This window comes from Rhinopithecus bieti, unplaced genomic scaffold, assembly GCF_001698545.2.
Source record: "Rhinopithecus bieti isolate Rb0 unplaced genomic scaffold, ASM169854v2 scaffold_13261, whole genome shotgun sequence".
Classification (NCBI taxonomy): domain Eukaryota; kingdom Metazoa; phylum Chordata; class Mammalia; order Primates; family Cercopithecidae; genus Rhinopithecus; species Rhinopithecus bieti.
This window is the reverse complement of record NW_016807494.1, coordinates 917,851-939,440: the sequence shown is the minus strand read 5'-3', so window position 1 is coordinate 939,440 and position 21,590 is coordinate 917,851. Positions and strand designations below refer to the sequence as shown.

The window sequence follows — 21,590 nt, the reverse complement described above, 5'->3', positions numbered from 1 at the left end:
TTTTTTTGGAGACAGGGTCTGGCTCTGTCACCCAGGCTGGAGTGTAGTGGCATCATCACGGCTCACTACAGCTTTGACCTCCTGGGCTCAGGCGATCCTCTGACCTCAGCCTCTTGGGTAGCCAGGACCACTAGCGCAGGCGTGCACCACCATTCTTGGCTAATGTTTGTATTTTTTATAGAGATGAGGTTGCTCAGGCTGGTCACAAACTCCTGCACTCAAGTGATCCACTGGCCTTGCCTCCCAAAGTTGTGGGATTATGGGCGTGAGCCATTATGCCCAGCATAGAATGCTTTTTAAATTTTAAAAACTATTATTTTAAAACTAAAATCATAAAACTTTTAAGCCAAATCTTATTTGCTTTTGTTTAGGGACAAGGAAAATTATTCATTTTAGAAACTTTAATTACTGAACATGTTTTGATTAATATTTGAATTGTGGGAAAACTTGAATAATGTTTTTACAGTAATAATGTAGATATTTTATCTCTTCCAAACATTTATTTCCCAGTTTTCATGAATTATCAAAGTTGAAAATAATGTTTTACCTGAACTTTCCTTTCACTCCTTTTATTGCCAATTCTTGGTATCTGGTTGTCTGGCTGCCACATTATTTGCAAGATGTCACTGACTCGGAGTGGTTTTCAATGCTAGATGTTATTTTGTGGCTTCTTTCAGAAAATGGAATTTGTTGGGCTACTGTTCCACTTACCAACTGCTGTGTAACACATTATGTTCTCCAGAAGCAGACACTGAGACAGAATGTGTCATGCAGGGTATTTATTAGGGGTTAACACCTGTAGAAGCAAATTGGAGAAAGCAGGTTTGGGTAGAGGGAGAAGTTAGATGACACTGAGGTCAAAGCTTCAGTCAGCCCCACTAGGAGTTCTGAAGCATCTGTGGCCACCTGAGTTGTTGCTAGTTTGGTAGAAATGGCATGGTTTTCTTATTTCCTTATTAGTCATTCGATGCATATGAAGTTCTCCAAGAAACACAGGCAGTTTTGTAAAGAGGCTTTCTGTAACTCGGAAGGAGCCTGGCGAAGGGGAGCTATCTGTTGACATCTGGGGCAAAGCCCATCATTGAGGGAGAAGATAACACATCTCTGTCCACCATACACCCTGAAACGCTATAGTGACTAATATAAAACAAGTTTTTTTTGGGGGGGGGGGCTCATGAGTCTGAAATTTGTGCAGGACTAGGCAGCACCTAATTGTATCTTCTCTATGCAGCATGAGTTGCATTAGCTCACCTGCGGTAGGGGGAATCACTGTCAAGATGGCTCACACACATAGCTAGCCAGTTGGTGCTGCCCGTCAATTGGGAGTTCAGCCAGAGCTGTGGGCATGGGGTTTTTGTTCTTCCCACATGGGCTGCTTGACTTTCTTAACAACATGATAAATATGTTCCAAGAGCAGGTGTCTCTAGAGAACAAAGCAGAATTGCATGACATTTTAATGACCTAGCCTTGGACGTCATAGCCAGACTAAGTTCTGTCATACTGTATTGATTGAGACAGTCACAAGAGTCCATCCAGGTTCAAGGTGAAGGGACAATCTTCTTGATGGGTGAGTGGCAAGGTTCTAGATGAAAATGTGGAGTGAGGGATATTATTTAGGCCATGTTTGAAAACTATAGTTTTCTATATTCATAAAACTTAAAAGTTCAGGGTGCCTTAGAAATAGGGTTGGCTGCCTCTTTTAGAAAATTCAAATTAATAGGGGTCCAAATCAATGAGGAGGGGTAGTGACTGAATGAGGTCCTTCTGGACTAAGACCCTCACAGAAGCAACTAAAAATCTGAGCATAGCACAAAGACCATTATCCTAAAGGCACTAAAGAGCGAACAGAAGCGGGGAGAACCTGATTGGGAATACATCCTCAAAAAAGATGAGGTATATGAAGTGACATCTCATGTTTTGCAGCTCTCAGCCTGGGGCTGGGTGAAAATGGCATGGTGTGCATTGCGGCATGGGCATAAGTAGAATAACTCTGGTCTCTATGGCCTGTGAAAGCTGAATTTGGGGAAACTATGTTTGTTAGAGAGGGTATCCAAAATCTGTCTGCTGACAGCTCTCATGACCCCTGAGTGATAGCTTCACTCAGAGCTGCTCAGCTAAAGATAAAAGATAAGAAACTTCTTCCCAAGAAACAGTTTGCAGTTTAAATGTATTTGATCAGCTGATTAAAAAAAGAAAAAAAATGCTAACTGGAGAAAAAGAATCCAGAGTTTCAGAAATTTTACATTTATTATGTACAGGGAACATTCAGAATCACCCAACATGTAAAGAAAAAGGAATATGTAACTCCTTTTCAAGAGAAAAGAGTATCCCTGAAATGACCGAGATGTAGAAATTATTAATAGCAGACTAGGATTTTTAAGTGGCTATTACAACTATTCTCAATAAAGGAAAATAAAATGCATTCACAGTATATGAAAAGATAGGAAATCTCAGCAGAGAACTAGAAACAAAGCAAAAAATCAAATGGAAATTCTACAAATGAAAAATACGAAATCTGAAATGAAAATTTTCACTGGAAAAACTTAACAGCCTAGTGGAGATGACAAAGTAAAGACTTGAAGTTAAATAAGCCAGAAGTTATTGAAGGTAAAGAACAGTGAGGAAAAGAGTAAAATAATAGTAGTCCAAGGACCTGTTAGAAAATATCACAAGGTTTTATGTACATGTACTTTGAGATTAAGAAGGAGAGGAAAGAGAATGGGCCAGAAAAAATACCTGAAGAAATAATGGCCTCAAATTTGATGAAAGATATAATTTTATGTATTTGAGATGCTCAGGTAACATCAGTGAAGATAAATATGAAAAAGGCCATGTCAAGGTTCATTATAGTGAAACTATTGAAATCCAAAGACAGCAAATTTTGGAAGCAGCAAGGAAAAAATAACAAATTACATTTGGGGGAACTACAATTCCATTAAGAGATGAATTCTCATTAGAAAATAAGGAAGCTAAAAGAGAGGCTTAACCAAGAATTCTATATATCCAGTGAAAATATCCTTCAAAAATAAACGTGAAATGACATTTGAAGGTAAAAGAAGAACAAAAGAGGCCAGGCGTGATGGCTCATGCTTATAAAGCTGAGCACTTGAGGTCAGGAGTTTGAGACCAGCCTGACTAACATGATGAAACCCCGCCTCTACTAAAATACAAAATTTGCCAGGCTTAGTGGCAGGCACCTGTATTCGCAGCTACTCAGGAGGCTGAGGCAGGAGCATTGCTTGAACCCAGGAGGTGGGGGTTGCAGTGAGCCAAGATCATGCCACTGCACTTGAGCCTGGGTGACAGAGTGAGACTCCGTCTCAAAAAACAGAAAGGAAAAAAAAAAAGAATTTATGCCAGAAGACCTGTACAGTAAGACATGCTAAAGGAAGTTATTTAGGCTGCAAGGAAGTGATACTACATGAAAGCAGTATCATCTGCAGAAAGGAATCCAAGGCACTTAAAATTGTAAATGTCTAGATACATACCGGACTATAAATTTTTATTCTTATTTCTTCACAAACCATATGACTGCTTAAAGCAAAAATTATAACATTGTTTTGAACTCGTCAGAGATTTAGAGGTCATAGGGCAACTAACTAACCTGAAATCTAAGAAATGACAGGCACCTCCAAGGAAAAGATTATTGAGGTACAAAGGAGAGCAGAGAGCTGCATATTAAGAAAGGGCGGAATTAGGGGAATGGAAATTATGCTTTTGGGAAAAGAGGAACCAGGAAAGGAAACTGAGAAGCATTAGTTTTAGTTGGGAGAAAAAAATAGAGAAGAAAGTGGCATAGTTGGGAGAAGAACCAGCAGTGTCAGATGTTGTGGAGAAGTCATTACAGGATTCAAATTAAAAAGATGCTACTGGATTTGGCAGTGAAAAGGTCATTTGTCATCTTAAAGAATATTTTCTGCATAATGAATAGGAAAAAGGAACGCCAAAAAAAACTTTTGGATAACTTCTTTTCAGCACTCAAATTCCTTTTAAGAATTGATCATACATTTCAGTGGTAATGTAAGGACAAGGACTTGCATTTTCTTGGAGCAGGTATAATCATGATAGATAACTTTATGCTTATGACCTTCATTATTTAAAAAGATTTTACCAAATGTGGAATGCAAAACATTTTCTAGGAGGCCTCTAGTTTTTATTCTTATGTAATATTGTAAGATGCCAAAACCTTAGCTCAGTGATCAAATTATTTGTACAGAGAATAGGTGTATGTTTACCTACTTTTCTTTGATCCTACTTCTTCAAAATGTTAGAACCTTTTGGGTTTGTGGGTACTGTCAATTAAGCATAACCTTTCTACTCAAGTGACACTTGAGAGCTTTTTCTGTTCCTCCTCTCTTGAGCCCCCCTCCCCCAAGTTTGAATGAAGTATCTATGCTTGTTATACTACCTATTGAGAGCATCCTTATGAAGTAATTAAGAGCATTCTTTACTCAGTTGATAGGTGTTGGTCAGCAGAGGCATTGAGACACCCCCACTCCTGCCCCTAGTGAGCACTAATGGGAATTGGAATGTGTGGCTTCTCTTTGTTCACACTTTAGAGTACAAAAAGAACCAGGGTGGTCCTTGTGTAAGTTTGGCCTAGTTCACATCATACTTTGTATCCCTTCTCCCCAAACATTTTTCTTATGACTACTATAAATTTAGATTTAAATGAAGATAATAGGTAAGTCTGAAGGAAAAAGAAAACCACAGAAGGCCAAGCTGTAGTCTTGGTCGAATGTTTTCTTTTGCTCGAGATGATAAAGTATGTGAATTTATGTAAGTTTTATGCCTTATGTTTGCCTGGTAATTTAGTGAAATATTCTGCCGAGCTAGATGGAAAAGCCGTTTTCTCTTCTACCCTATGAATCCTTTAAATTCTGCCTCATACCAGCATTATATGTTCTATTGCCTCATCCCCAAAACAAAAATAAAACTTAAATATTTTCAAACACAACAGATGACTAGGGAGAATAAATAGCCCACCCTCCTGAGGTCTCATTATTTCGAAGGTTAGGAGAGTTTCTGTCTGCCCAAATAGTGACCATTTTAAGAACAGAGAGACTTCTTTTTCAGCCATGGAATAAAATGAGTAAGGATGTGGAGTGAGTCAGTAGGCTACATACTTTATTAAATGTGTAATTGTACTCATTGTTGAATAAACAGAGACCAGTTAATATTGTCATTTTAACATGATGGTGCTTATCTGTGATATTGATAACTGTTAACTGTTTGGACTAAAATATATTGCTGACTGCAGATGATCTTAGTGGTTTAGTGAAAACATTTTCATATTCTTTGATTAAATGATTCAGACATTTACACATGTATTTTTGGTTTTTAATGTTTTAATTAATTTTAATCAAACAATACTCAATACAGTAAAGAAAAAACTAATATTAAAAGGTTATATTGAAAATAGTCTCTCCAGCATACCTCTTATGCCTGTTCCCTAGTGGCAGCTATATTCAATTCTATTTTTTAAAAGTTATTTAGCCCCGTATCTCTAATGTCCCGATGTGTTGATGTTTGTAGGTTTGTGAATTTTGGACAGTTTGTAAAGACTTCTGTTGACTGCCTTCTGTGCTAGTGGAGGATTTAGCTGTCTGTATTCCTCTTTCTACTTTTCCTTCCTACATTCTGTCACTATAATTTTATCACTGTTTTTGCTCTTCTTGGTAGATAATGGTTGCATTTTTGAGACTTTGTAACTATTATTTATTGCTGAGCCAAGAAATGTACTATAATTTTTTCTTTTCTTATTTAACTGTTTCTCCTATAATTAATAATAGGCTCAAATTTTTTTCAGTTGTTTGTCAATACTCTTAAAATTTCCTTTTATATGTACCAAATGCCTAACAGTACATTTTCAAGTATTCCAGTACATCAAATCATGTATCAAGTCAATTTAGTTCCTTTCTCCCAACTGGTAGGCAGTTATAATTCAGCTTCCTTGGCTCCACATTATTTATCATACATATGTTCTCCATCTTTGAAAATTGTGTTGACACCCATCATCTTCTATTGTCTTTTCTTATATTCACTTGTGGGTTTCTACCTTTTAATTCTTGTATTGTCATTCTACTGTGGTTCTGGAGGGAACAGAGATAAACATGTTTACTCCCAATAATATTTTTGGGGTGATGAGGGAATAAGAAGAAGGATTTCTGTTTTCTACTTTCATGTACTCCTGTAGTGCATAGTGTTGCAGTTAATTCAGTGCTGTTGCATGCTGTAAATGTTTAATGCTTATTGAATGTTTTACTTTGTCAGTTGTTACATTCTTATCCCAACCCTCACTCTACCCCCAACATGCTTATGGGATCCTGAAATTTAATTTCCTAAAACCTGTCTTTCTCTCAGCTGCTAATATATAGCATAAAATTATTTATATAAGAAGACTATGTATTGATTTGGAAGAAAATGTAAAGTGATAAGAGTAATGTTGGGCCCTTTGCATTTTAGTGATTTATTGAGAGTTTACTGAAAGTTTTGAAACTAGGATCTGGTTTCCAGAGTCTGAATTTTAAAAAATTTAGTTAGGGGTGTGTGTGTTTGCGCGCGCGCATGAACACGCGCGCTTGAAAAGAGATGAGGGTCTTGCTCTGTCACGTAGGCTGAAGTGCAGTGGCATGATCATGGCTCACAACAGCTTCGAACTCATGGGCTCAAGTGATCCTTCCACCTCAGCCTCCTAAGTAGCCTCCTGAATAGCTGGGACCACAGGCATACACCACCACGCCTAAGTTTAAATTTTTTTTTTTTTAATAGAGACAGAGTCTCACTATGTTGCCTGTAGATTAGATGTGTAAGTTCTCTGTGGAAAATAATTCATAACTGAAGAATATAAAAGAAGACTTACAGGTTTAGTGTACACAGAGATAGGAAGTGTCATATTGCAAAGATGTCAGTTCTCTTCAGATTAATCTATAAAATCATGATTCCCATAAAAATTTCAATATGTATTATAGAACATATTAAGCTAATTCCAGCATTGATCTAGAGGAGTAATGGCAATTAAAAAATACGCTCTACTGATACGAAGCTCATTATTTTATAATTAAGACACTGTGGTATTGGTGCAGGTAGAGGCATATTGATAGGGTGGCCATTCATCTTGGCTTGTGTGGAAGAGTTCCAATTTATGCCTGTTATCCTGGCAATTATTAATAGGCCCCCTTTCACTCTAAAGATTGTCAACTGAAAAAAAAATATAGAGAGTAATAAGTAGTATTTTTGCTCTTCTTGAGGGTCCTGAAACAAACCCACTAAAGTTATGACCTATGTGGTATTAGATAATAGTGGTGAAAAGGTATCATTCAGTAAATAGTGCTGGGGTAGAAAGAAATGTTACTGCCCTTTATCTTACACTACACACAAAAATTAATCCCAGGTAGATTTAAAAACTTGAAAAGTAAAACTTTAAAACTTACACAAGAGAAAATTAGGACACTATCCTTATGATGTCTGGGAATACAGAAATCATAGTATAAATTATAAGACTACATTGGTATTTAATATATATATATTTTTTACAAATAAGAAGGACATTAAAACAATGGAAAACAAGCCCACATGCAGGGAGAAGAGATTTGTAACACATAATAAAGAACTAAGTTTGAGTAAATAGAATCCCTGAAGATTAAACAAAAAACAGTGTGCACACAGTTTTTAAAACAGCAAGGGATATTAACAGGCATTTTATAGAAGAAGAATCTAAGATGACCAATGATACCAATGATAATATGAAAAAGGCTCTCAACTGTACTCGTAATCATGCTAGCAAAGTTAAAGATGTCTATATCTTTCATCTCAGAAATTTCACTTCTACATCTGTAGTCTGGAGAAGCATTCACATACAAGTACTAGAAGGCAATTATTAAAATATTCATCTCAGCATTCTGTGTTTTAACAAAATAAAAATGGGAAGCAATCAAAATTCCATTATCAGAAGAATTGATAAATTTTGACATGTATATAATTAAAATTAAAATTAATGAATCAAAACTATGTACCAAAATAGATAAGTTTTAGAAACATATATATATATATTTGTTTCTTTTGGAGACAGTTTCTCATTCCATCACCCAGGCTGGAGTGTAGTGACACAATCATGATTCACTGCAGCCTTGACCTCCCAGGCTCAGGTGATCTTCCCACTTCAACCTCCCAAATAGCTGGGACCTCAAGTATGTGCCATCCTGCCTGGCTAATTTTTCATTTTTATTTTTTGTAGAGAAGGGGTCTCACTGTGTTGCACAGGCTGTTCTTAAACTCCTGGTCTCAAGTACTCCTCCCTCCTCGGCCTCCTTTGGCCTCCCAAAGTGCTGGGATTATAGGCATGAACTATCACACCTGGCTGATGAAGCATAATATTTGAATAAAACCCAGCTGCAAAAGGCAATACACAGTTTGGTGTCATTTATGAAGTTTAAAGACATTTAAAGCGTACATAGTTTTGTGATGTTGTATATAAGCTTAATAGTATAAAATATGCATGGATACAGTAAACACCAAATTTAGGATAATGGCTGTGTCTGGGTAGTGGAGGGAGAGGATGAGATCAGGAATGGTAATAAAATACTTATGTTTTTCAGTACTATCTGTGGTATCTTGTTAACTTTTAGTATTTTCTATTTTATTTATATAGTATTATGAATAGAGTATATTCACATTAATATGCTTTATGTATATGTATTTATTTTATACTTACTGCCTATAAAATAAGCAAAGATATTATTGATGCATATAAATCCGTCTTTGCAGTTCCTTTAATCTCCTTTACAATCTAAGAAATACTATACCAGTAGAAGTAATTTGTAGTGACTGTATAGCTTAATTTTTAAGATAAATAATAAAATATTTTTTCCTCATCTAAAAATGGTCTTAGTAATTGCTAAGCTTCCTTCCAGAACTAAACTGTACTCCTTTGATGTTTCCCTTACAGCAGAAGATCTTTTTTGACAGGTTAGGATAAAGTCAAATGTTGAGGATTATAAAGCTAATTCCCTATACGGATTGTTGTTTTCAATCTGCCTGTTTAGCAACCATCTGTCATCTACAATAGGTGTTTGAAAACTTTTTCTATAAACAGCCAGAGAGTAAATATATTAGGCTTTGTAGACCGTGTGGTCTGTGTCACAACTACTCACTTTGCCATTGTAGTGTGAAAGCAGATATAGGCAATACCTAAATAAATGGGCACAGCTGTGTTTCAATAAAACTTTATTTACAAAAACAGGCAGCAAGCTAGATTTGGCCGTGGGCCATAATTTACTAACTTGTGTATACAACACACTCAGAGAAATTGCTTCAGTAATCAAAGTAATACTGTTATAATATTTTACCCATATTATGGGTGGTAAAACTGAGGCATAGAGATCTTAAATGGCATTATTCAGGTTAAATTGAAGTAGCCCTCCCATATTCCTGTAATTTACGTGGCAGTATAATTTTTTAAAAATATGTGTATGTTCTCCAAAGATTCTTTTTCTTCCTCTAAAAGTAGTGTGAGTTGGGTGGGTATAATCTCTTAGTTATTCACAATTACAACCTTTAGTATGATTAGAAACTTAATATTGTTAAGTCCCTGAGAATCTTCTTTACAGAACCATTTTATATATGATAATTTTTTAAAGGTTTGCATTCACATGCAAAAACAAATACAAAAGCTGGTATATGATATAGTTTAGATTTGAATATCTTACACACCATTGACTTAATGTCCAAAGACAGTGAAAACTTTAAATAATATAGACAATCTATCAGGCAGTTGTTTTAGTTCTTCTGTAAAATCAACTTTATGAAGTAATTTCTTTGTGTTGTCATGACCTGCAGTAATTGAGACTTTATCTATCTGCAGTTATCTTAGGGTCTAGAAAATATATTTTTCCCTGTCCAGTTTCATGGTTTAGAGGATAGTATTTTTTATGGTTATCAGGTAATGATGACTCTTCTGTATGCAGAAAGTAGGTCTACCATAGTGACATTAGTATCTGTGTAAATCAAAAGGAAAAATAGTAAGATTAATTTAACCAGAATGAAAATTACCACACTACTTTTTATCTCTAGAAGAATACTGAAATTACATGTGTTTGAGAAAGTTTTACTATGAATCAGAACCAGGATTTTACTTAATAAAGTAATTAAATAGATGTTCTTAGAATATTACTTTTAAAATAAGGTGAGATTTTTTTCGACAAAAAGAATATCTTACCAAGCAACGAATTGTTTATTTTCCACTAAAATTGAATGTATTTATTTTTTCAGAGACATTAAACCTGACAATATACTGATGGATATGAATGGACATATTCGGTTAGCAGATTTTGGTTCTTGTCTGAAGCTGATGGAAGATGGAACGGTAAATAAAGATAAATACTAAATTATTTTATTCACAGACATTTCCCTTGCTGTTTGTCTTTTATATCTGTTTTAGAAACCATCTATTTATACTGTCTACCCGTCCATCCATCTGTTTGTCTATCTATGCTCCACCTCCTTCCACAAAGGAATTTGGGCATACTTATAATGGGGTTTGTCTAAAAAGTCACAAGTCATTTCAGCTGCTTGTATCAAAGATCTTAAGACTGATAAAATATACCCTTTATGAGACCCTTGTTTGCTCCTTCTTTAGCTGGTGACTTCTGTTGTATTTCAGATATTTCAAAGTTCACCGGGGTAAAAGAACTAAGTCTGACATAGAAAAGAAAATGCAACTTTGTCCTCACTTTTACTTTTTTTTGTTCTTTCTTTCCTAATTGCCTCGTTATTCTCAGGGACAGTGTTCAACAAATGAATCCTTTTTTCAGAGAGTTTACAAGTTGATTTAGTTTCATGTTCCCATTTGCTTAACTTTTGCTAAGCTTAAACCCCTCGGGTTTTTTTGTTGTTGTTGTTTGTTTACTTAATAGCTGGGCATGGTGGTGGGCACCTGTAGTCCCAGCTACTCAGGAGTCTGAGGTGGGAGGATCTCCTGAGTGCGGGAGGCAGAGGTTGCAGTGAGCCAAGATTGCACCAATGGACTCCAGCCTGGGCAACAGTGAAGTCCTGTCCCCCACTCCCTCACCCCCGAAGACCACCCCCCCACCCCCCCAAAAAAAAGCTGAGGCATGTGGCTCATGCCTGTAATCCCTTGGGAGGCTAAAGGCAAGAGGATCACTTCGAGCCCAGGAGTTCGAGACAAGCTTAAGCAAACACAACATAGTGAGACTCTGTCTCTATTTTAAAGAAAAAAAAAATAAGTTTATATGCCACAGCTTTATTCTGTTATTTTTTTTGACTTCATTTTTTTTCTGGCCGTATAGGAGAAATCCAAAAATATATCGGTTTAATTGACAGAAACTTTTTGGAGAACAGTTTAGTATAATACATTCCAAAAGCCATGAAAATGTCACATTGGACCAGTAATTTTAACTTTGGAAAAATTTTATTCTTTTTGTTTTTTTAGACAAAGTCTCACTTTGTTGTCTAGGCTGGAATGCAGTGGTGTGATCTTGGCGCACTGCAACCTCCGCCTCCTGAGTTCAAGTGATTCTTCTGCCTCAACCTCCCAAGTAGCTGGGATTACAGGCAAGCGCCCCATGCCTGGCTAATTTTTGTATTTTTTGTAGAGATGGGGTTTCACCATGTTGGCCAGGCTGGTCTCAAACTCCTGACCTCAGGTGATCCACCCACCTCGGCCTCCCAAAGTGCTGGGATTACAGGCATGAGCCACCGTGCCCGACCGACTTTGGAAAATTTGTCCTACAGTGATAACTTTGTTAAAAAGAGTTATGTGGCTTCTGCCTCTGGCCATGATGGAAGGATTAAATTGGTACCAAATTAGCACCCCCACTATAAGGAACTATAAAACTGGGTCCAGCAGTGAACAACAGGCAGCATATGCTATTATCCCTGACATAAATGAACTCATGAGGTATTCCTCACAATTGTGCAAAGACTGGGACAGTTCCTAACTCTGATGCAGAAAGCTAGAGTGAAAGCAGAGCTGGACTACCTGCAACACCTGGAATATTCAGGGCTTGGCATTGGAGAGGAAGGAATTGTGCAGAGAGAGGGCATAAAGTACCTCATGAAGGTTGGGCTGTGCATTGTACTACAAGACCATATGAGGCTTGACAATAGCAGATGATAGCATTTGAAAACAGACCAGAATACTAATCATCAAGCAGATCTCCCAGGTGAGAAACAGTGCTAGGGGAAATTGAATTTTCAGCCCTGGAGAGCCAGCTAACAACCTTTGTATCACCTAAGACCTACTCTAACCCTGACTTAACAACCTAAGTCCAAGCCCTGATAAGATCCGCAGAGTTTGGAAGTCTTCCTTCCAAGTAGAGGGTCTTACGACAAATCTTAGATTTTTGTATGAACCTACAATCACAGAGTATATCTGTAAGCCAACTCATGGTCAAGGAGATCAGTCAGTAATTTTTTTATGTGCTTACATAATAATTGTTTTTCTTCATAAGAAGGTAACAAACTCAATACTCTCTATAACATCTTATTCACAATGATCAGGATTCAAAAAAAAAAAAAATCACTGAACCAAACAAAAATGGAGATGTGAATAGTGATGCAGAGTCAGATAAAAGCAGTCAGTAGAGACCTGGCTGGCACACATGTTGGACTTAGCAGACAGAGACTTAAAGAAGTGATCATAGGTGAGGTGCAGTGGCTCACACCTGTAATCCTAGCACTTTGGGAGGCCAAGGTGGGTGGATCACCTGAGGTCAGGAGTTTGAGACTGCCTGTCCAACACAGTGAAAGCCTGTCTATACTAAAAATACAGAATTAGCCGGCCATGTCAGATGTGGTTAAAGTGCTAAAAACTAAAGATAAAGACATTTAAAAGCAGCCAGAAGGAAAGGCGTATTACATACAGAGGAGAAATGGTAAGGACTGCTGACCTCTCATGAGAAATCATGGAGTGATATCTTTAAAGTGCTGAAGGAAAAAAATGTGTAAACAGGTTTCTGTATTAAGAAAATATCCCTCAAAATGGGGTGAATTAAAGACATTTTCAGATAAATGGAAGATGAGAAAATCTCTAGCAGGCCTGGATTCTAAAGAATGTCCTCCATGTCAAAGGAAATGATACTGTTTGGACATTTGGATTTATAGCATAAAAAATACCATATGCAATAAATAAGTGGGTAAAGAAAATATCTATACTGTCTTTCTTATTTAATTTACATAAAAGGTACCTGACTGTTAAAAGCAAAAATAATGTAATGTATAATTATTTGTAATTTGGGGTTTATGACATGTAGAAGTAAAGGATATGACAGTAGTCACATAAACAATGGAAGATGTGTATATGGAATTATACTGCTCTAGGATAATTGTATATAGGGAGTATAAAGTGAGAAGTGGGTAGTGCCAGGTATGACATTGGAAGAGGGAAATAGCATGGTAGTGTTGCTGAGTTGAGAAAACAGAGATTAAAATCAGGGAGGCTTTGGCATCTGGAAGTTGGGGCTACCATTCCAGAGAGGATAGAGCTGCAGGGAAAAATAACTCCACGGAGAGAGCTAGTCCTGCATATTACAAGTCCAGTGGACTCAAAGCTGGAGATAGAGTCCCTGTAGTCTGATGTTTGCCATTCTAAATTCCTTTTGAATGCATTTGAAATGCAAATTCCAGAATGCATGAGTAATATTTCTGTCTCTATGAGTTTCCTCCAATTATATTTGTTCGTGAAAGTCTGGTGTGTCTTCCCAGTCATTCTGATTTTGCTGGACGATAGGATATTTTATGTTTTGTTTCTAGCATACTTATTGATGAACTCAAAATGGTTTTCTTGGATGTAATATCACGTTGGACTTCCATTTTCAAAACCATAGGCTTGCACCTATAATACCAGCACTTTGGGAGGCCAAGGTGGGAGGATTGCTTAAGCCCAGGAGTTTGAGACCAGCCTGAGCAACATGGCAAGACCTCTCTACAAAAAAATAGTTAGGTGTGGTGGCATGCACCTGTAGTCCAGTTACTCAGGAGGATGAGATGGGAGGATCGCTTGAGCTTAGGACCTGGTCAAGGCTGCAGTGACCGTGATGGTGCCATTGCACTTCAGCCTGGGTGACAGCAAGATCTTGACTCCAAAATAAATAAATAAAAAATGAAAATAAGTAAAAATTTAAAAAACACTATAATGAAGAAACCTTGTTTTATTTTAGATTTTTAAATTAATTTTTAGATTTTATTGTCTTATTTTTTGAGGCAGGGTCTTGCTCTGTCACCCAGGCAAGTGCAGTGGTGCTTTGAGCATTTCGTTTACTTACATATTTCCTATAACCATATTTGTGCTACTGTCTCTTAATTATTTATTTTTAGATACTATCTCTTAATTTCCTACCATGGTAGATGAGGATTCAGGTCTCTTGCTCTGCTCTTGCCCAACCAGTACACTTCCTCTCTATCCTCCCAATGTAATTATCACACAATCCCTCATTAAATCCTGTTCAGTATTTTATTATGATGATACAAATACTCATTGCTGTGTCATACAATTTGTTTTAATTGCATTTCTTTTCTTCAAAACCTTTTTATTCTTCCTGGTGTAAGTGATCACTTTGCTCTGCTTAATTTTCTGTGTAATTTTCACCAATTAATCCTCAAACTCTCCACCACGTTGAATTACTTAGTAAAAGGAATTTAGCAGCTCCTTTTTTTCCCATGGAGATATTCATACTGGAGTCTTGCATTCTCCTAATCTGGACTGTTTGTTCTAGAGACCTACCGCAGAGGTACTATCCTAGGACTACCTTTCATCGTCTTCATGGAATTTTCGTTGTTCTCTAGTATCGGACTGTGTTTCCTGGATCCCATTTGGTGATAGCTGCCTGAGGAAGGTTCCATTGGAAGTAAATATTTCATAATCTTCCATGTCTGAAAAATGCCTTCATATTTTATTGATAATTTGTCTGGACATAGTATTCTAGATTTGAAACTATTTTTCTCTTAGAATTTAGAAGGCATTATATTGTCTTTTAACTTACAGTGTTGCTGTTAAGACATCTGATGCCATTCTGAGTCTCAGTCCTTTTATTATAGCCTTTCTCTCTCTCTCTGGAAGCTTTTAGAATGTTTTATTTATTCCCAGTGTCCTGAAATGTTACGATTGTTGACTTGATGTGGGTCATTATTTATTATCTGGACAACTGCCTCAAATCTATGAGGCTTTCCCAAATTTGTGACTTTTAAATTAAGTTTCAACTTGCTTTTTCTCTTATATCTCGGTCAAAACCGTACCAGCTGAATCACTTTACCTTAAGAAGTCAATTTCTGGTGGTGAAGTGTTTGCTATAATTCTTTTTCTTGCTCTAAAATTATCTTGGCTATTCTTGGCCCTTTATTTTTCTCTGTGATTGTTAGGATTATCATATTGGTTTATATCCATACATGTACACACATGTGAACAATCCTTCATAAACACTGGCTTATGTATTTAAGACCTGTCATTGAAATTAGAGCTTAGTTTTGGGGACATTTATGTCTACAACATGGGATCTTCTTATCTATGAATGTTGTGTTTCTTTTTATTGTTTCAGATTTTCTTTTATGTCTGTTAATACAGTTTCATAATGTTCACTATTAATCCATTACCCAGATGAGTTAGATTTGCTCTCCTAAGTGACTTGTGGATTTTTTAATGTTACCTGTATTATAAATGATACTTGTTTAAATTTGCAGTTTAATACCTTGTTACTCTTCTTTAGGATTAGAATTGATGTTGTATATTCATCTTGAATATAGCAATCTTACTAAATTTTATCAGTTTAAAATAGTTTATACATTCTTCCAGATTTTTCATACAATAAATCATGTAATCCATAAATTATGACAAACTTTGGGTTTGTTTCTCAACAATCTTTATATGTACTTTTTTTTTTCTCCTACCATGGAGTCTAATGACCTTCAGTACAATGTTAAATAGGTGCAGTGATGTTGTTTCTGTAGCTTCAAATTAGTTTAATGTTTAAAGTTAGCTTTTGGTATATATCCCTTATCAAATTAAGAAATTTCTTCTCATTTCTGATTACCGGAGTTTTTCTGTTATGATTCTGGTTGAAATTAAATTACTTTTCTGCATCCATCAAGATAAGGTTAGGTTGTTTTTCCTTTAATCTGTTAATCTGATAAATGACAGCTTTTCCCTTGTTAAATCATTCATCCTTTGAGTAAATGTAACTTTATCAAGATGTTATATTGCAGTATTTTAACAGATTGCTAGTTGACTCTGCTACTATTTTGTATAGTATTGTTACCTGGCATTCTTACATGACATTAGTCGTATCTCAGACTGGAGTATAATTTTTTTTCTTAAATTGTTCTTGTCTGATTTTTAGATTTAAGTCATTTTAGCCTTATAAAATAAACAGAGGACCCATATTTTCCCCTTACCCATTTTGGCTCTAGAACAGTTTATAATACAGTTATCTGTTAACTTATATCATTGGTAGAATTTACTTTTAAATCACCTTAACCTGGGTGAAGTTTTGTTTTCTTCAATTTTATTTTGTTTTGCAGATAGATTTTGTACTATTGATTCAAATTTTTTTTTTTTTTTTTTTTTTGAGACGGAGTCTCGCTCTGTCGCCCAGGCTGGAGTGCAGTGGCCGGATCTCAGCTCACTGCAAGCTCCGCCTCCCGGGTTTACGCCATTCTCCTGCCTCAGCCTCCTGAGTAGCTGGGACTACAGGCGCCCGCCTCGTCGCCCGGCTAGTTTTTTGTATTTTTAAGTAGAGACAGGGTTTCACCGTATTAGCCAGGATGGTCTCGATCTGCTGACCTCGTGATCCGCCCGTCTCGGCCTCCCAAAGTGCTGGGATTACAGGCTTGAGCCACCGTGCCCAGCCTGATTCAAATTTTTAGTGATTATAGGTCTGTTGGATTTTCTGTTTCTTCCTGAGTTTTAGTATGATATAGTCTTTTCAATGAAAATTGTCCATTTTCTCTGAGTTTTCAATTTTACTGCCATAAATTAATTCAGACCGCCTTCTTCCTAGTTTTAACGTCTCTGTTACAGGGTAGTTTTGCCCCCCTTTTCCTAGTATTTATTTCTGCCTCTCTTTTCCTTCATAAGTTTTGATACAGAGCATTCTACTGTTCAATTCTAAATATTTTCCAACTTAAGTTAGAATTCTTCTGTGGACCACTATTTAGTGATATGCCTTTTAATATCCATAGTATTAGATTTATGTGTTTGGTTAGTTCTTCCTGGTTTCAGTTTACTGTAGATTGGGTCTATTTGGTATTAGGTGTTTTTTTTTGACATTTTTTGAAATTTGTTTTGTGATTTTGTAACAGGCCAGTTTTTATATGTTCTCTGTTTATTTGAAAAGAATACTATTTTTTTCTAACTTTTGGGTACAGATATATATGCACATAAGATTTAAATTGTTAATTTTGTCATTCAGCTTTTTTGTGTTCTTAACGATTTTATTTCTCTGATCTATTATTCATTGTTTAAAAATCCTTATGATGGTAAATTTACTAACTTTTCTTTGTAATCATCAATGTTTTGCACAGCTCTTTTGTAGCTGTGCCTGTTAGGTGTATGTTATTCAGAATTCACATTTCTTCCAGGGTATTTTCTTTTATATTAATGAATTTTTTAAAAAAATCTTACAATGATTTTGACATTAGAATATATTTAACTAATATTACTGTAGCTATCTTAAGTTTCTTTTCTTTATCATATGCCTGATATATCCCTTTCCATCTGTTTACTTTCAACTTTCCTGTGTCCTGATGTTTTAAGTGCATCGTTTTTAAACAGATGATTGCTGATGTTTTTCCCATTTGTTCATTTTGGTTTTGTGTGTTGTGCAGTGTAACAGTTTTGTTTAATAGGTGAATTTAATCCATTTATAAATTTTGTGATTATTAATACACTTATTTCTAGTATCTTATATGCTGTTTATTATTGGTTTTGCTTATTTCTTTGCATGTAGGCTTGAGTTTGTTTTCTTCTTTCTTGCCTTCTGTTGACTTGGTCAAGTTTAGCTTTTAAATTTCTCTGTATTTGTTTGGAAGTTACATATTCTAAGTATTTTAGTGTTTATCATCACATTTTTAAACATTTATAGTTTACCTACTGTCTATAATCAGTTTTTCTGCCACATTCCCAGTCAAAACAAGAAACTTAGATTACTTTACACTGTAATTAACTCAACGTAACACTCACAACAAAAATTAACTCAAAATGGGTCAAAGACCTAAATGCAAAAACTAAAACTATGAAACTCTTAGAAAAAAAACAGAAGTGATAACTTTATGACATTGGATTTGGCAGTGATTTCTTGGGGATGACACAGCATTATAGGCAACGAAAGAAAAAAGATAGATAAATGGAGCAATATCTCTATTAACACTTCTATGCATCGAAGGACACAGAGTGAAAAGGCAACATATGGAATGAGAGAAAATATTTGCAAATCATATGTCTAATAACAGGTTAGTCTCTAAAATATGTAAAGAACTCCTACAAGTCAGCAACAAAGAACAAAGGATCCTGTTAAAAAATGGACAAGGAATTTTATTTTATTTTATTTTATTTATTTTATTTTGTTTATTTTATTTTATTTTATTTTATTTTATTGTTGAGATAGAGTCTTGCTCTGTCGCCTAGGCGTGTGTCAGTGGCGTGATCTCAGTCCACTTCTCCTGCCTCAGCCACCCAAGTAGCTAGGATTACAGACATGCACTACCATACCCAGCTAATTTATTTATTTATTTTTTTGTAGAGACTGGGTTTTGCCCTGTTGGCCAGGTTGGTCTCAAACTCATGACCTCAAGTGATTCTCCCACCTCAGCCTCCCAAAGTGCTGGGACAAGGAACTTAAATAGACATTTCTCCAAAGAAGATATTTAAATGGACAATTAGCACATATAATTAGAGAACACTAATAATTAGAGAAACACAAATCAGAATCACAGGGATACACCATCTTACACTCAGCAGGATTGCTACTATCAAAAAAACCGAAAATAACAAGTGTTGTCAAGGGTGTGAATAAATTAGAATCCTTGGGCACTGTTGGTGGGAATGTAAAATATGGAAAACGGTATGGGTAGCTCTTCAAAAAATTGAAAATAGAATTACCATGTGATCCAGAGTTCCTCCTCTGGGTATATACCCAAAAGAAGTGAAAGCAGGGAGTTGAACATACATTTGTACACTCATTTTCAGAGCAGCATTGTTCACAGTAGCCCAAGGATGGAAGCAACCCTTGTACATTGACAGATGAATGGATAAACAAAATGTGCTGTATACATACAATGGAATATCAATGAATTTTAAAAAGGAAGGAAATTCTGACACGTGCAACAACATGGATGAAACCTTAGGACATTATGCTAATGAAATAAGCCAGTTACAAAAGTACAAATATTTTATGATTCCACTTATGTGAGATAACTATAGTAATCAAGTTCAAAGAAACAAAGTACAGTGGTAGCTACCAGGGTCTAGGGGAAGGGGGAATGGGGGAATTACTGATGGGTACAGAGTTAAAATTTTCCAAGATGAAAAAATTTTAGAGATGGATGGTGGGGACTAGAGGCACAACAGTGTGAAGGTACTTATGCCACTGAAACTGCACACTTCTAAAAATCATTAAGATAGTAAATTTTATGTGTATTTTTACCACCGTTAAAATAATAATTAAAAAATTTTAAAACCTAAGAAATTGAGAATACTTGAATCCTGTTTACATCCTCAGTAATATATTTTGTTTTCCAGTGTTTTATTTCCAACTTATTTTTTTTAGAAAGGTAAAGTGGGTGTTTTAAAAAATTTTATTTTCTATTTGTAAACTGACAAATTATAGTTGTATACATTTATGGGGTAAATTTATTTTTCAGCCCTAAGGTAGTTACTCCTGCCTCTTTTTCTAGTCCTTGTCCTCCTCCTCCTTCATTGTGTTATCCAATTAACCACCATTTAGATGTATTAGTAAAAGGTTTACTAATATCTTTGTTCATAATTGCTTCTAGTATCACATTCTTCCATCTTGGTTAAATTTCTTGTTTTCCGAAGTATACCCTTTAGTACTTGTTTAGCTGAAAGGAAATATTAGTGATAGTTCACTTAGTCTTGTGTGAAAATGCATCATTTCTGTATCATAATTTAGGTAGGTAGGTAATATTATACTGACAATCATTTTGTCTTATCACTTTGAAGGTACAACTTCATTTTCTTCTGACTGCAATTTTTAGTTAATAATAATTCAGCTGTTGGTCTAATTGTTGTTCCTTAGTAGATAATCTCTATTCTTTAATGTTTTTAAAATCTCTTTGGCTTTGGTATTCTGTAGTTTAATTCCAATATGTATAGACATGAATCTGCTTTTATTTATCTTCTAAGTGCTTTTTGTTTTGTTTTGAGACAGGGTTTCACTCTTGTTGCCCAGGCTGAAGTGTGGTGGTGCCATCTCTGCTCACTGCAACCTTGACTTCCTGGGCTCAAGCAGTCCTCCCACCCCAGCCTCCCAAGTAGCTGGGACTACAGACATGTGCCACCATGTCCAGCTAATTTTTGTATTTTTTGTAGAGATGTGGTTTCACGATGTTGCCCAGGCTGGTCTCCAACTTCTGAGCTCAAGCAATCCACCTGCCTCAGCTTCCCAAAGTGATGGGATTACAGGTGTGAGCCACTGTGCTCGACCTCTTCTAAGTACTTTATGCCCTTCCTGCATCCAAGAATTCAAGTCTTATATCATTCTTGAAAAAATTTAAGCTTTGTCTCTTTGGATATTGCTTTCCACTATTCTCTCTTTTATCTCATTCTCTTATGCTGTGTTGAATTTGTCCATTCTAGGGTCCATACGTGTTAGCCTTTATTCCAAATTTTCCATTTTTTAAGTCTTCATATTAGATGCTAGTTAATTTATTCAGCTCTTCTTCAGGTTTATTATTCTCGTCAACTGTATCTAATCCACTGTTTACCTATTTATTGCATTTATTTTATTTCAATGACCATTTTCATTTCTGGGAGTTCTGTTTGATTTTTAAAAACTTTTGTGTTGTTGATTTTTTTAGGTCTTTAATAATTTTAAACATACTTGTTTCATAGAGTGGATCTGATTGTTGTTAGGGATCCAATTGTTCTGTTTGTTGGGATTTATGAGTTACTCATAATAGACAGTTTCCTCATTTGGTTTATATTATTGGATTGTGAGCTCATATTCAGCGACATTTTGTGTTTAAGAATTATATCTGCTAAATTTGAGCATGTGTCCTCCACAGTAGATTTTAATTTGTTTTGCTTCCTAGAGGCAACTAACCTTGGGTCAGTGTTAATGCCAATTTCTTTTCTTTTATTTCTTTCTTTCTTTCTTTCTTTTTTTTTTTTTTTATTATATGTTAGGCTCTAGGGTACATGTGCACAACATGCAGGTTTGTTACGTATGTATACATGTGCCATGTTGGTGTGCTGCACCCATTAACTTGTCATTTACATTAGGTATATTTCTTAATGCTATCCCTCCCCTCTTCCCCCCTCCCCACAATAGGCCCCGGTGTGTGATGTTCCCCTTCCTGTGTCCAAGTCATCTCATTGTTCAGTTCCCACCTATGAGTGAGAA

General features: G+C 35.8%; 1 protein-coding gene across 1 annotated transcript in view; it reads left to right on the top strand.

Moving 5' to 3' along the window:
- The window catches only part of CDC42BPA (CDC42 binding protein kinase alpha), a 333,136-nt gene that overhangs the window by 143,278 nt on the left and 168,268 nt on the right, over window positions 1–21,590 (top strand). The window contains exon 6 of the mRNA XM_017882327.1: window positions 10,270–10,363. Within this exon, the coding sequence (XP_017737816.1) occupies window positions 10,270–10,363 (94 nt within the window). The remainder of the gene's footprint in view (window positions 1–10,269; window positions 10,364–21,590) is intronic.